Source organism: Trachinotus anak, unplaced genomic scaffold, assembly GCF_046630095.1.
Source record: "Trachinotus anak isolate AG129_WGS33_773 ecotype Australia unplaced genomic scaffold, CSIRO_AGI_Tana_v1 ptg000039l, whole genome shotgun sequence".
In the NCBI taxonomy this organism is placed as follows: Eukaryota; Metazoa; Chordata; class Actinopteri; order Carangiformes; family Carangidae; genus Trachinotus; species Trachinotus anak.
In genome coordinates, this window is record NW_027273890.1 from 2,041,971 (window position 1) to 2,059,175 (window position 17,205).

General features: G+C 47.4%; 1 protein-coding gene across 20 annotated transcripts in view; it reads left to right on the forward strand.

The window, feature by feature from the left end:
• Nucleotides 1-17,205, forward strand: part of ttn.2 (titin, tandem duplicate 2) — a 213,788-nt gene that overhangs the window by 167,449 nt on the left and 29,134 nt on the right. For all 20 annotated transcript variants that reach the window (XM_071472682.1, XM_071472683.1, XM_071472679.1 and 17 more), the window contains one exon: nt 70-17,163. In XM_071472682.1, coding sequence (XP_071328783.1) covers nt 70-17,163 — 17,094 coding nt within the window. The remainder of the gene's footprint in view (nt 1-69; nt 17,164-17,205) is intronic.

A 17,205-nucleotide genomic window follows, 5' to 3' on the forward strand; every position in this document is an offset into this window, starting at 1 on the left:
AAACAATACAAGCACCTTTGCCCACAAAAACTTGTTTCAACTCTTGTTATTTCTTTCTTTGTTTATTAGATCCACCTGGTCCTCCATCCAATCCCAGAATTACAGACACCACAAAAACCACAGCCACCTTTGCCTGGGGCCGACCGCACTATGATGGTGGTCTGGCAGTAGAGGGATATATTGTTGAGTACAAAAAGGAGGGACATGATGACTGGGAGACAGAGACACAGTACCCTTTAAAAGCTACTGAATATGTTATTGGTAAACTTCAAAAAGGTGGCAAATACCACTTCAGAGTCAGCGCTGTAAACTCTGAGGGAGTTGGTGAGCCTGCAGAGGTTGAGAAAGTGACTGAACTGGTGGACCAGGAGACGCTGCCAGACTTTGAGCTGGATGCTGAACTCAGGAGAACCCTGGTGGTCAGATCCCGCTGTTCAATTCGTATGTTTGTTCCCATCAGGGGCCGTCCTGTTCCTGAAGTAACATGGAGCAAAGATGATACCAACCTGAAGACACGTGCACACATCGACACCACAGAGTCCTACACTCTGCTGGTTATTCCTGACTGCACCAGATATGATGCTGGAAAGTACCACCTCTGTCTGGAGAATGTTGCTGGAAAGAAGACAGGCTTTGTTAATGTGAAAGTTCTAGACACACCAGGACCACCAGTCAACCTCAAACCTAGAGAGATCACCAAGAACAGCATCACCCTCCAGTGGGAAATCCCCATAATCGATGGTGGTTCCAAGATTCATAACTACATTATTGAAAAGAGAGAGGCTACCAAGAAGGCCTACACAGTGCTTAGCACCACATGGCAGAAGTGTTCCTTCAAAATTACAGACCTTGATGAGGGAGCTTACTACTACTTCCGTGTATCTGCTGAGAATGACCTAGGCGTAGGTGAGCCTGCTGAAACCCCTGAGCCAATCAGGGTGTCCCAAGCTCCCTCTGCACCAGAGAACTTGTATGTCACAGATGTGTCCATTGACAGCGCCAGCCTTGCATGGGTCAAGCCCCTACATGATGGTGGCAGTTTGATTACTGGATATGTCATTGAAGCCCAGAAAAAGGACACTGACCAGTGGGTCCATGTGGCCACCATTAAGGCTCTTGACTACACTGTCACAGATCTGACAGAGGGAGCAGAATATACCTTCCGCATAATGGCTGTCAATGCATCAGGTAGGAGTGACCCCCGTGAGAGCAGGCCTGCTGTTATCAAAGAGCAGACTTCCGCTCCCTCCTTTGATCTTCGTGGAGTCTACCAGAAGACGGTCATCGCCAAGGCAGGAGATCGTGTCAAAGTGGAGATTCCAGTTCTTGGCAAACCTAGGCCTGTGGTTTCCTGGAAGAAGGGAGACACAGTGCTCAAGGAGACACAAAGAATTAACACTGAAACCACACCAACATCAACTATCCTCAACATTGGTGAGATCAAGAGGACTGATGGAGGCCAGTATTCCATGACTGGAAAGAACATGCTGGGTACAGTAACTGAGACAATCACAGTCTTAGTCCATGACATTCCAGGTCCTCCCACTGGTCCCATTAAGCTGGACGAGGTCTCATGTGATTATGTTCTTATGTCCTGGGAGGCACCAGAGAATGATGGAGGTGTCCCTATTAATAACTACATTGTTGAGATGCGGGAGACAACCGGTACTTCATGGATTGAGTTGGCTGCAACAGTGATCCGCACCACATTCAAGGCAGCTCGACTCAACACTGGTACCGGATATCAGTTCCGTGTCAAAGCCCAAAATAGATATGGCATTGGGCCGTGCATTGTCTCTGATCCAGTAGTGGCTGCCTATCCATTTGATGTGCCAGGCCAGCCAGGCACTCCTGTCATCACATCTTTCAACAAAGATGCAATGACTTTGAGTTGGAACGAGCCATCCTCTGATGGAGGTAGTGCTATCCTGGGCTATCACGTGGACAGAAAAGAGAAAAACAGCATTCTCTGGCAGAGAATCAGCAAAGCTCTTGTTGTTGGAAATATCTTCAAATCAACAGGCCTTGTTGATGGAATTGCATACGAACACCGCGTTACCGCTGAAAACATGGCTGGTCTCAGCAAACCAAGCAAACCCTCTGAGCCTATGTATGCTCTGGACCCTGTTGACCCACCAGGCAGGCCTGTGGCACTGAATATCACCAGACATGAGGTCACTGTGTCATGGACCAAACCAGAGGGAGATGGTGGATTTTCCATCACAGGATATACAGTGGAGAGGAGAGAGATGCCAAATGGACGCTGGCTCAAAGCCAACTTCAACAACATCCTAGAAACCATCTATACAGTCAGTGGTCTGACCGAAGATGCAACTTATGAATTCCGTGTGTTTGCTAGAAACTCAGCTGGTGCTGTCAGTGCTCCATCCCAGCCATCAGAGGCAATCACATGCAGAGATGATATTGAAGAGCCCAGACTTGATGTTGATGCATCATATAGCAGCAATGTTGTCGTCATGGCAGGAGAGGTATTCAAGCTGGAGGCCAATGTGATTGGCAGGCCAATCCCATCTTTGGTATGGACCAAAGAAGGGAAGGAGCTTGAGGATACAGCCAAGTTAGAGATAAAGACATCTGACTTCCATACAACTCTAATAAACAAAGATTCCCTTAGGAGAGATGGTGGCACTTTTACTCTAACTGCCAGCAATCCAGGTGGTTTCGCCAAGTTCACATTCAGTGTCAAGGTGCTTGACAGACCTGGACCACCTGACTCCCTCACTGTAACTGATGTCACTGCTGAGAAATGTGTCCTTAACTGGCTGCATCCAACACATGATGGTGGGGCCAAGATAGAGTACTTTATCATTCAGAGGCGTGAGACCAGTAGGTTGGCATGGACAAATGTGGCCACAGACCTTCAAGCAAATAGATTCAAGGTCACCAAACTTCTGAAGGGCAATGAGTACATCTTCAGAGTCATGGCTGTTAACAAGTATGGTGTGGGTGAACCCCTGGAATCTGAACCTGTCATCTGTGCCAACCCTTATGTCCCCAGTGATCCACCCCAGCAGCCAGAAGTCACCACAATTACCAAGGACTCCATGGTTGTCTGCTGGGAGCGCCCTGAACATGATGGAGGCAGCAGAATAAACACCTACATAATTGAGAGAAGAGATAAGACTGGCTTGCGCTGGGTGAAGTGCAATAAAAGGACTGTAACTGACCTGCGATTCAAGGTCTCTGGCCTCACACCAGGACATGAGTATGAATTCAGAGTTCTTGCTGAGAACAATGCTGGTCTAAGCCAACCTAGTCCTTCCAGTCCACTCTACAAAGCAATAGACACCATCTTCCAGCCTGGACCTCCAGGGAACCCCAGAGTGCTGGATACAACCAAGTCTTCCATCACCCTTGCCTGGAACAAGCCTGTGTATGATGGTGGTTCTGAAATCACTGGTTACATTGTGGAGACCTGCCTGCCTGACGAGGATGAGTGGACAATTCACACTCCCAGGAAGGGATGGACAGCCACTTCCTTCACCATCACCAACTTGAAGGAAAACCAAGAGTATAAAATCAACATCTGTGCCACTAATTGCGAAGGAGTGGGAGAGCCTGCTGCTGTACCCGGTACCCCTAAGGCTGAAGACAGACTGCTTCCTCCAGAAATTGAGCTTGGAGCAGAGCTGCGTAAGGTGGTGTGCATTAGAGCCTGCAGCACACTTAGACTCTTTGTTCCAATAAAGGGCAGACCAGCACCTGAAGTGAAATGGTTGAGGGAACATGGAGAATCCTTAGACAAAGCTAACATTGAAATCAGCCCATCATTCACCACTCTTCAGGTAGACAATGTTGACAGGTTTGATGGAGGAAAATACATGGTGACTGTAGAGAATGCCTCAGGAAGCAAGACAGCTTTTGTTAATGTCAGGGTACTAGATACTCCAGGAGCACCTCAGAATCTGATTGTCAAGGAGGTCACAAGAGATTCAGTATCGCTCGTTTGGGATGCACCTCTAATTGATGGTGGCTCCAGAGTCCGCAACTACTTAGTAGAGAAGCGCGAGTCAACCAGAAAGGCCTATTCAACTGTCTGTGCAAGCTGCCATAAGTCAAGTTGGAAAATTGGAGATCTGGAGGAAGGAAAAATGTACTTCTTTAGAATCCTGGCTGAGAATGAATATGGCATCGGCCTCCCAGTAGAGACTCTTGAACCAATTAAAGTGTCAGAGAGGCCTCTACCTCCAGGTAAAGTGTCCCTCCGTGAAGTTACTGGCACCAGTGTCACACTAACTTGGGAAAAACCTGACCATGATGGTGGCAGTAGAATCACAGGCTATATTGTTGAGATGCAAGGTAAAGGCAGTGAGAAGTGGACCCAAGTCATGATGGTAAAGACCAATGAAGCTGTTGTAACTGGCCTTTCACAAGGGGAGGAGTACATGTTCCGTATTTCAGCCACCAATGAAAAGGGAGTTAGTGACCCACGTCCTCTCAGTGTGCCTGTGGTGGCAAAAGACCTTGTCATCTCACCAACCTTCAAAGTGCTTTTTAGCACATTCAGTGTGCTAGCAGGAGATGATCTAAAGATAGATGTACCATATGCTGCCTGTCCCAAGGCCACGGTAACTTGGTTTAAAGATGGTGTTGTTCTGAAGGAGACAACAAGAGTTAACGCTGAAGCCACAGACAAAAACCTTCTCCTGGTCATCAAGGAGGCTTGCAGAGATGATGTAGGAACGTACACTATAAAACTGGCCAACAAAGCTGGAGAAGCATCTACAGACATCAGTGTTGTTGTTCTAGATAAACCTGGTCCTCCAACAGGTCCAGTTAAGTTGGATGAGGTCACTGCTGACAGCGTGATCCTGTCCTGGAATCCTCCAGAGTATGATGGTGGTTGCACAATCAACAATTACATTGTTGAGAAGAGAGACACATCTACCACTAACTGGCAGATTGTGTCAGCAACAGTTGCCAGAACCACTATTAAGGCAGCCCGTCTGAAGACTGGATCTGAGTACCAGTTTAGGATTGCTGCAGAGAATAGATATGGCAAGTCCTCAGCCCTGCTCTCTGATACCATTGTTGCTCAGTATCCATTTGAAGTGCCCAGTCAGCCACATTCAGTTGTGGTCCAGTCAGCCACTAAGGAAAGTATGGTGGTTGTATGGGAGAAACCCAGTAATGATGGTGGAAGCAAAATTCTGGGCTATCACTTAGAGCTTAAAGAAAGAAACAGTATACTCTGGGTGAAACAGAACAAACAACTCATCCCAGAGACCAGATTTAAGGTTGTTGGTCTTGAGGAGGGTATTGAATATGAGTATAGAGTCTATGCTGAGAACATTGTTGGCCATAGCAAAGCCAGCAAACTGAGTGAAATGCAAGTGGCCAGAGATCCTTGTGACAGACCAGGAAAGCCAGAGGCTGTTATTGTGACAAGAAACCAAGTGACACTCAGATGGACCAAACCTGAGTATGATGCCGGCATCAAGATCACAGGTTATGTGGTTGAGAAGAAGGAGGCAGCAGGTCGCTGGATGAAGGCCAGTTTCACCAACATCATTGAGACTGAATTTGTTGTTACTGGACTTACTGAAGATCAGATTTATGAGTTCCGTGTCATCGCCAGGAATGCAGCAGGTGTCTTCAGTCAGCCCTCTGATTCAACAGGAGCTATCACTGCCAAAGATGAGGTGGATCCACCCAAGATTGACTTGGAAGCTAAGTACTCCCAGGCTGTGGTGGTAAATGCTGGGGAAACATTCAGGCTTGAGGCAGCTGTCTCTGGTAAGCCTGTGCCAACAGTACACTGGCTGAAGGAAGGTCAAGAGATTACTGAAGCAGCTCGTGTAGAACTAAAGAACACAGACTTTACAGCTTGTCTAGTTGTTAAAGAAGCCATTCGTGTTGATGGAGGTCAATACACTTTGCTTGTAAAGAATGTTGGAGGAGAGAAATATGTTAACATTAATGTCAAGGTCCTGGACAGACCTGGTCCTCCTGATGGCCCTATCTCCATTTATGGGGTCACCAGTGAGAAATGTTCCATTTCCTGGAAACCTCCCAAACAAGATGGAGGTAGTGATGTTTCTCATTACATTGTTGAGAGGAGGGAAACCAGCAGATTGGTTTGGACTGTAGTTGAACCAAAAGTTCAGACATTGAACCTGAAGATCACCAAACTTCTTCCTGGTAATGAGTACATCTTCCGAGTGATTCCAGTCAACAAATATGGAGTTGGTGAGCCTCTGGAATCTGAGCCAATGATTGCCAGAAATCCATTTGTCACTTCCAACCCACCAACAGAGGTAGAAGTCAGCACAATCACCAAAGACTCAATGGTGGTGACCTGGGAGAGACCAAGTAATGATGGCGGCAGCCCCATCCAGGGATACATTGTTGAGAAACGTGACAAGGATGGTGTGAGATGGACCAGATGCAACAAGCGCACAGTGAGTGAGCTGCGCTTCAGAGTGACAGGACTCCTAGAAAACCATAGCTACGAATTCAGAGTTGCTGCTGAGAATGCTGCAGGTGTTGGCACACCTAGTGCACCTACGGTCTACTACAAAGCATTGGATCCTATCTTCAAACCAGGCCCGCCAAACAACCCCAAGGTAGTTGACTCATCTAGGTCCACTGTTTCCCTGGTATGGGGTAAACCCATCTATGATGGTGGCTGTGAGATTCAGGCCTACATTGTTGAGGCCTGTAACGGGGCATCTGATGAGTGGTTTATGTGCACTCCTCCCAGTGGAATCACAGATACTAAGTTTACAGTGACAAAGCTTCTTGAGAAGCACGAGTACCAGTTCAGAGTGTGTGCTATCAACAAAGTTGGTGTTGGTGAGCATGCTGATGTTCCAGGAAAAATTCTCCTGGAGGAGAAGCTTGAGGCTCCTGATCTTGACCTGGATGCTGATATGAGAAAGATGATCAACATTAGAGCAGCAAGCACTCTCAGGCTGTTTGTTCCTGTGAGAGGTCGTCCAGCCCCTGAGGTGAAATGGGGTAAGGCTGAGGGCGAGATTAAGGAGACTGCCCAGATTGACAATACAGGCAGTTATGCTTCACTTGTCATTGAGAATGTTGACAGATTTGACAGTGGCAAGTACACCGTGACTGCAGAAAATGCCAGTGGAGTGAAGTCAGTTTTCATCAGTGTCAGAGTCCTGGACACACCTAGTCCACCAACTAACTTCATTGTGAAAGACATTACCAAAACTTCTGTCACTCTCACATGGGAGCCTCCACTACTGGATGGTGGCGCAAAGATTAAGCATTATATTGTTGAGAAGCGTGAGAGCACCAGGAAAGTTTATTCTCCCATCACCACCTGTAATAAAATGTCATGGAAAGTCGAGCCTCTTCCAGAGGGTGGAATATTCTTCTTCAGAGTCCTGGCTGAGAATGAATATGGAGTTGGTCTCCCCGCTAAAACTATAGAGCCCATTAAGATATCCGAGAAGCCTCAGCCACCTGGTAAAGTCAGTGTTGTTGATGTTACTCATAGCACTGTAACCCTCACCTGGGAGAAGCCTGCACATGATGGTGGCAGTAGGATCAGTCACTATGAAGTTGAAATGGTACCTAAGGACAGTGAGGCCTGGTCTGTTTGTGCTAGTGTGAAGGCGCTGGAGACTGTAGTGACAAACCTACTCAAGGGAGAGGAGTATCAGTTCAGAGTTGTAGCTGTAAATGACAAGGGCAAAAGTGACCCTAGACAATTGGTTCAGTCAGTTGTAGCAAAGGACCTTGTGATTGAGCCTGCTGTTAGACCCAAAGTGAGCACCTACAGTGTTCAGGTGGGGCATGACCTCAAGATAGAGGTCCCAATTGCTGGCCATCCAAAGCCAACCATCAGCTGGACCAAGGATGGTGCTGCCCTTAAGCAGACCACCAGAGTCAATGTCACTGACTCAGCACATCACACCACCCTGACCATAAAGGATGCCATCAGAGAAGATGGGGGCATGTATGGTATCAATATCTCCAATGTCCTGGGGTCCAAGGATGCCACTATTGAGGTGATCACCCTCGACAAACCAGGCCCACCAACAGGCCCTGTCAAGTTGGATGACATAAGTGCTGAGAGTATCACTCTTAACTGGGAACCCCCTTCATACACAGGTGGCTGCCCAATTTCCAACTATGTGGTAGAAAAGAGAGACACAACCACAACTAACTGGGTGGTTGTATCCGCTACTGTAGCCAGAACCACACTTAAAGTGGCTAATTTGAAGACAGGTGCTGAATACCAGTTCAGAATCTATGCTGAGAATAGATATGGAAAGAGTTATGCAATTGATTCAGAGCCTGTTGTGGCACAGTATCCATTCCAGGAGCCTGGCCCACCAGGAACACCATTTGTGTCATCTTACACTAAAGACTTTATGGTGGTTGAATGGCACAAACCCCCATCTGATGGAGGCAGTGCCATCTTGGGCTACCATCTGGAGAGGAAAGAGAAGAACAGCATCCTCTGGACAAAGATCAACAAAATGCTCATCCAAGACTGCAGGTTTAAATCTACTCCTCTTGAGGAAGGCATTGAGTATGAGTATAGAGTCTATGCTGAGAATATTGTTGGCATTGGAAAATGCAGCAAAATTTCTGAAGTTTATGTAGCCCGTGACCCATGTGATCCTCCCGGCCATCCTGAGGCTGTGATTGTGACCAGGCACTCAGTGAAGCTGAGGTGGACCCCGCCAGAGTATGATGGTGGGAGCTTAGTTACTGGCTATGTAGTGGAAAAACGTGACCTTCCTGAAGGCAAGTGGATGAAGGCTAGCTTTACAAACATCATTGACCATGAATTCACAGTTACTAGCCTAACAGAAGACAGTAAATATGACTTCAGAGTAATAGCCAGGAATGCAGCTGGTGCTATCAGCAGGCCATCTGAGTGCACAGGATCCATCACAGCCAAGGATGAAGTTGAACCACCAAAGTGTGAGACAGATCCTATGTACAACCAGACCCTTGTTATCAATGCTGGAGAAACTTTCTGTCTGGAGGGCAGTGTGGAAGGAAAGCCCATCCCCACAGCTCAGTGGTTCAAGGGGGCTGTCGAAGTTGAAAACTCAGCGAGGGCTGAGATCAAAAACACAGACTTTAAGGCATCATTAGTTGTGAAGGATGCCATCAGGGTGGATGGTGGACAGTACAATCTGGTTCTGACTAATGTGGCTGGAACTAAGACTGTCCCATTCAGTGTGAAGGTACTGGACAGACCAGGACCCTCAGAGGGACCTCTTACTGTCAGCAATGTCACTGAGGAGAAGTGTTCACTGTCATGGCTGCCACCCAGACACGATGGAGGAGCTAGCATTTCTCACTACATCATTCAGAAGCGAGAAACCAGCCGCCTGGCATGGACTGTGGTCTCCAGTGATTGTGGAGCTACCATGTTTAGGGTTACTAAACTGTTGAAGGGCAATGAGTACATCTTCAGAGTCATGGCTGTTAACAAATATGGCGAGGGTGAGCCTCTTGAGTCAGCGCCAGTTATCATGAGAAATCCATTTGTTCCTCCAGGCTCACCACAGGAGCTTGAGATCACTAACATTACTAGGGACTCTATGACTGTCTGCTGGAACCGCCCTGAGACCACAGGAGGCAATGAAATTGTTGGTTACATCATTGAGAAGCGAGACAGAGCCGGAGTGAGGTGGACAAAGTGCAACAAACGCAGGGTGACAGACTTAAGATTCAGAGTAACAGGACTAACTGAAGACCATGAATATGAATTCAGGGTATCTGCTGAGAATGCGGCTGGAGTGGGTCAGCCAAGCCCACCTACTCCCTATCTTAAAGCCTGTGACCCCACCTTTGAACCAGGCTGTCCCACCAATGCCCATGTGGTTGACACAACAAAAGACTCCATCAGTCTGGCCTGGCATAGGCCCATCTATGATGGTGGTTGTGAGATTCAAGGATATGCTGTGGAAATTACAAAGGCTGATGAGGAGGAATGGACTATATGCACACCACCCTGTGGAGTTAATGCAACCAAGTTCACCATCACAAAGTTGATAGAGCACCAAGAATACAAAGTTCGCATCTGTGCAATCAATAAGCTGGGTGTTGGTGAGCCCACTGAGATCCAGGGAGTCGTTAAACCTGTGGATAAGATTTATCCCCCAGAGATGACTCTGGATTCAGAGCTCAGGAAGGGAGTAGTTGTCCGTGCAGGTGGCTCAATGAGAATCTGCATTCCATTTAAGGGCCGTCCTACCCCTGAGATCAGCTGGGCCAAGGAGGATGGACAACTGCCCAGTAAAGTCCAGATAGAGACAGGGGAAGATTACACACAGCTCTCTATTGAAATCTGTGACAGATATGATGCTGGAAAATACATCCTCAACTTGGAAAATAGTGCTGGCACCAAATCAGCCTTTGTCTCTGTTAAAGTTCTGGACACTCCAGGGGCCCCTCTTAATTTAATGGTAAAGGACATTAAGAGAGAAAGTGTTACTCTGACATGGGAGCCTCCTCTTATTGATGGTGGTGCAAGAATCAAGAATTATCTGGTTGAAAAGCGCGAGTCCACCAGGAAGGTTTATTCTAATGTGGATAACAAGTGCACAAAGACAAGCTACCGTATCACTGGCCTAACGGAAGGAACTATCTACTATTTCAGAGTCTTAGCTGAGAATGAGTTTGGCGTGGGACAGCCAGCTGAGACAGAAGACTCAGTTAAGACATCTGAGCCTCCTCTGCCTGTGGGTAAAGTCACTTTGACTGAAGTTACCAAAACCACTGCCTCACTCTCCTGGGAGAAGCCAGATCATGATGGTGGCAGCAGGATCATGGGCTACTACATTGAGATGCAGCCTGTGGGCTCAGAGGAGTGGGTTGTGGCCACTACAACCAAAACTTGTGAGGGCACTGTTACAGGCCTTTGTGCAGGACATGAGTACCTGTTTAGAGTGTTAGCTTTCAATGAGAAGGGCAAGAGTGACCCCAGGGCTCTGGCTGCACCAGTCACTGCTAAAGATGTAACTATTGAGCCTAGATTCAAGATGGCATTCAACACTTACAGTTTACTGCATGGTGATGATCTGAAGATCGAGATTCCTGTGATAGGACGCCCCATTCCCAAGGTTGAATGGAAAAAGGATGGACATGCTCTTAAGGAGACAACCAGACTAAATGTATCTAGCACTCAATCATCTACTAAGCTGTGCATCAAGGATGCAAATAAAGAAGACTCTGGTAAATACACTGTCACAGCCACCAGCAGTATCGGAACAGCTACAGAGGAGATTACTGTTATTATTCTTGATAAGCCTGGCCCACCCACAGGCCCTGTGAAGATTGAAGAGGTGAGCTCTAATTATGTCACTCTCTCCTGGGAGCCACCAGAGTACACTGGTGGCTGTCAGATCAACAACTACATTGTGGAGAAGAGAGACACCACCACAACAGCATGGCAGATTGTGTCTGCTACTATTGCCAGGACAACCATCAAAGTCACCAAGTTGAAGACTGGAGTTGAGTATCAATTCAGAGTGTCTGCTGAGAATAGATATGGAAAGAGTTCTGCCATTGTCTCTCCCGCTGTTGTTGCTCAGTATCCATTTAGCGAGCCTGCTGCTCCAGGAACGCCAATTATTTCTGCTGCAGCCAAGGATAATATGGTTGTTGAGTGGAAGCCTCCCACCAACAATGGAGGTAGCCCCATCCTAGGCTATCACCTGGAGAGAAAGGAGAAGAACAGCCTCTTGTGGACTAAACTCAACAAACTTCTAATTCCAGACACGCATTTCAGGACTACAGAGCTGGAAGAAGGTATTGAGTATGAATTCAGAGTTTATGCTGAGAATATTGCTGGAATCAGCCCAGCTAGCAAGCTTTCTGAGACCACAGTTGCTAGGGACCCCTGTGACCCACCAGGCACTCCTGAGGCTATTGAAATCACCAGAAACCATGTGACACTCCAATGGACAAGGCCTCAGTATGATGGAGGCAGTGCAATTACTGGCTATGTGGTTGAGAGAAGGAAACATCCAGATACCCGCTGGATGAAGGCCAGCTTCACCAACATCATTGATACCCAGTTCACATACAGTGGCATGACTGAGGACTGTGTTTACGAGTTCAGAGTCATTGCCAGGAATGCTGCTGGCATTTCCAGCCGTCCGTCTCAGAGCACAGGAGAAATTACTGCCAAAGATGAGATTGAAGCTCCAGAAGCCATCATGGATTCTAAATTCAAGGATTTGACAGTTGTTCATGCTGATGAAACATTTATCATTGATGCTGACTACACTGGCAAGCCTCTGCCTGAGGTCGTTTGGTTAAAGGATGGAAAGGAGATTGACAAAGCTACACCAAGAATGGAAGTCAAGACCACGCTCACACATACCATCCTCACAGTTAAGGATTGCATTAGAGTTGATGGAGGCCACTTTGTCCTCAAACTTGTCAATGTGGGAGGAGTTAAGATGATCCCAGTAAATGTTAAAGTTCTGGATAGACCTGGTCCTCCAGATGGCCCGCTAGAAGTCAAAGGTGTAACAGCTGAGAAATGTTATCTTCACTGGAACCATCCTTCACATGATGGTGGAGCCAGCATCTCCCACTACATAATCGAGAAGAGAGAGACCAGTCGTTTGTCATGGACCATGGTTGAGCCCAAGATCCAGGCCATCAGCTACAAAATCACAAAACTGCTGCCTGGTAATGAATACATCTTCAGAGTCACTGCTGTGAATAAATATGGTGTTGGTGAGCCTTTGGAATCTGAGCCTGTTATTGCTCGTAACCCCTTCACTACTCCCAGTGCTCCCTCCACTCCAGAGGCCAGTGCTATCACTAGGGACTCCATGGTACTTACCTGGGAGAGGCCAGATGATAATGGAGGAGCTGAGATTGAAGGATATGTCCTTGAAAAACGTGATAAGGATGGAATCAGGTGGAGTAAGTGCAACAAGAAAAGGCTGAATGACCTGAGATTCCGATGCACTGGTCTCACAGAGGGCCACTCCTATGAATTCAGGGTCTCAGCTGAGAATGCTGCTGGTGTTGGAAAACCTAGTGCACCAACTCAATACATCAAGGCCTGCGATGCCACTTATCCACCAGGACCTCCAAATAACCCCAAAGTTATAGACCATTCAAGCACCACAGTCTCCCTGTCCTGGTCCAGGCCTATCTATGATGGTGGAGCACAGATCAGTGGATACATTGTTGAAATGAAGGAAGCAACAGATGATGAATGGATCATTTGCACACCACCCATGGGTGTCCAGACTACTCACTACACTGTGAAGAAACTGAAAGAAAATGCAGAGTACAACTTCCGCATCTGTGCTGTTAACTGTGAGGGAGTGGGAGAGCATGTGGACCTACCTGGGTCTGTGATTGCTGCAGAGAAGCTGGAAGCTCCTGAAATTGAACTAGATGCTGACCTAAGGAAGATGGTCAACATTCGTGCCACTGCAACCCTCCGTCTGTTTGTGACAATCAGGGGAAAACCTGAGCCTGAGGTTAGATGGTCAAAGGCAGATGGCACTTTAAATGAGCGTGCCCAGATTGAAGTCACCAGCTCTTACACAATGCTAGTGATTGAGAATGTTGACAGATTTGACACTGGCAAATACGTACTGACCCTTGAGAACCTCAGTGGCTCCAAATCAGCCTTCATTAATGTTAGAGTTCTGGACTCCCCGAGTGCTCCTACCAACCTAGAGGTAAAGGATGTGAAGAGAAATTCTGTCTCTCTATCCTGGGAGCCTCCTCTAATTGATGGTGGGGCAAAGATATCACACTATATTGTGGAAAAGAGGGAGCAGAAGAGAATGGCTTTCACCAGTATTTGTACTAACTGTGTGAGGAACTCCTACATTATTTCTGACCTGCAGGAGGGAGGTCGATACTATTTCCGTGTATTGGCTGTGAATGAGCTTGGAGTAGGTCTGCCTGCCTCCACAGATCAAGTCAAGGTGTCAGAGGCTCCTTTGCCTCCTGGCAAGATTGTACTGGTTGATGTGACTCGTCATACTGTCACCCTTTCTTGGGAGAAACCTGATCATGATGGAGGCAGCAAGATTACAAGCTATATTGTGGAGATGCAGCCCAAGGGAGATGACAAATGGACTGTGTGCAGTGAAGTCAAAGCACTGGAAGCTACTATTGATGGACTTGCAACTGGAGAGGAATACTCCTTCAGGGTGATTGCTGTGAATGATAAGGGCAAGAGCGATGCCAAACCTCTAGCTACCCCTGTGGTGGTGAAGGACATCACAGTAGAACCCATCATAAATCTGCTGTTCAACACATACAGTGTAAAAGCAGGAGATGACTTGAAGATTGATGTCCCCTTCAAAGGCAGACCTCAGCCAGAGGTGTCCTGGAAGAAGGACGGTCAGATGCTGAAGCAGACAACTAGGGTCAATGTTCTTACCTCCAAGACTACATCCAAGATTATCATCAAGGATGCAACCAAGGAGGACGTAGGAAAATATGAGATTATTCTGACTAACTCAGTTGGCACCAAGGCAGCTGAAATCTCTGTCATCATCCTGGACAAACCTGGCCCACCTAGCAACATCAAGGTGGATGAGGTGAGTGCTGACTTCATCTGTCTGTCTTGGGATCCTCCAACCTATGATGGTGGATGCCAGATTAACAATTACGTGGTGGAGAAGAGAGACACTACTACAACCACATGGCAGATTGTCTCAGCCACAGTAGCCAGGACATCAATCAAGGTGACTCGTCTCACTCAGGGAACTGAGTACCAGTTCCGTATTGCAGCTGAGAACCGTTACGGCAAGAGTCATGCTATTGACTCAGCTCCTGTTGTTGCTCAGTACCCCTTTGAGCCTCCAGGCCCTCCAACCAACCTCCATGTTGCCCATGCCACTAAAACTGGCATGCTTGTGGAATGGGGCAGACCTGCCAGTGATGGGGGAAGCCCTGTTATTGGTTATCACATTGAATGCAAAGACCAAAGCAGCATTCTGTGGACCAAGGTCAACAGAGGACTGCTGTCTGAGAACCAGTTTAAGATGACAGGCATTGAAGAAAGTCTTCTGTATCAGTTCAGAGTCTATGCTGAGAATATTGCTGGGATTGGTCCATGCTCTAAGCCCAGTGACCCAGTAGCAGCCAGAGATCCATGTGAATCTCCACATAACCTTAGAGTCACTGATATTACCAGGACATCGGTTTCTCTATTCTGGGAGAAGCCAGAGTATGATGGTGGAGTAAAGATTACTGGCTACATTGTTGAGCGTAAAGAACTTCCCAATGGCCGCTGGCTGAAATGCAATTTCACCAACCTTCAGGACACCTACTTTGATGTCACAGGCCTCACAGAAGATGTCCAATATGATTTCCGTGTCATTGCTAAGAATTCTGCAGAGATGTTGAGTGCTCCGTCAGAGAGCACTGGTCCTGTCACAGTCAAGGATGATGTAGACCCTCCCACTATTATCCTGGAAGACAAGTTCAGACAGCTGGTTGTCATTAAAGCTGGGGAGGTCATTGGAATTGATGCTGAAATTACCGGACGTCCACTTCCAGTTGTCTCATGGTCTAAGGATGGAAAGGAGATTGTGGCAAAGGCCAGGTGTGAAATCACCTCCACAAACTTCACAACCACCCTGATTGTTAGAGACGCTATCAGGAGGGATTCTGGCCAGTATGTCCTGACCCTGCATAATGTGGCAGGAACCAGGTCTGTGGCTATCAATTGCAAGGTTCTGGACAAACCTGGACCATCTTCAGGACCTTTGGCAGTGTCAGGGCTCACAGCAGAGAAATGCACCCTAACATGGGGACCCCCTCAGGAAAATGGTGGTGCTGAAATTATGCACTACATTGTGGAAAAACGCGAGACAAGTCGCCTTGCCTGGACTCTTGTCTACGGAGACATGAAGGCAACCACCTGTAAAGTGACTAAGCTGCTCAAAGGAAATGAATACATCTTCAGAGTCAGGGGAATCAACAAATATGGAGATGGTGAGGCCCTGGAGAGTGAGCCAGTGAAGGCCATGGATCCATTTACTGTGCCTGCAGCTCCCACTAATGTCCAGGTCACCTCAGTTACTAGTGAGGCAATGACCATTTGTTGGGAAAGACCTGCTTCTGATGGTGGAAGCAGTATCTCTGGCTATGTCATTGAAAGACGAGAGAAGACTGGTCTTCGCTGGTGCCGTGTTAACAAGAAACCGGTTTATGACCTTAGAGTCAAAGCCTCACACCTTCGTGAGGGCTGTGAGTATGAGTACAGAGTGTTTGCAGAGAATGCTGCTGGCCTTAGTGCTCCTAGCATCCCTTGCCCACTCACCAAGGCTGAAGACCCCCAGTTCCTGCCTTCACCTCCTGCTAAGCCTAAGATCATTGACTCTACAAAGACAACAGTCACCCTGTCTTGGAACAAGCCACTATTTGATGGTGGAGCACCTGTGACTGGTTACAGAGTAGAATACAGGAAGACTTTAGATGATGAATGGATTGTTGGAGTCCAGAACACCAAGAACACAGAGTTTACAGTGGTGGGTTTGACTCCTGGGGCTGAATATGTGTTTGTTGTCAAGTCCATTAACAAGATTGGTGTAAGTGAGCCCAGTCCTGAGTCAGACAAGCAAGTTGCCAAAGAAAGAGAGGAGGAGCCAGTCTTTGACATCAGCAATGAGATGAGAAAGACTCTTATTGTGAAAGATGGGAGCTCATTTACCATGACAGTGCCCTTCAGAGGTAAACCCATCCCCAGTGTTACGTGGACTAAACCTGATGTTGACCTTAGAGTCCGTGCCGTCATTGACACCACAGACACCTTCACCTCCATCACCTTAGAGAAAGCAACTCGCAACGACTCTGGCAAATACACTGTCACCTTGTCCAGTGTAGCTGGAACTTCCTCTCTGACACTCAGTGTAAGAGTCCTGGATTCCCCTGGACCTCCTGCCCATGTAGAAGTCAAGGACGTAACCAAGACCTCTGCTACTGTAACCTGGGACACCCCTGAGAATGAGGGAGGAGGACCAGTCAAGAACTACCTTGTTGATATCCGTGAGGCCAGCAAGAAAGGCTGGACTAGGTTAACTGACACATGCCACAGACTGACATACAAGGTGACAGACCTACAGGAGGGAGGAGTGTACTACTTCAGAGTGACAGGCGAGAATGAATATGGTGTTGGTGTTCCTGCTGAGACCAAAGAGGGAACCAAGATCACAGGTATTGAATTTAAGTCGGAAACATTATAGTGTCTTATTATTG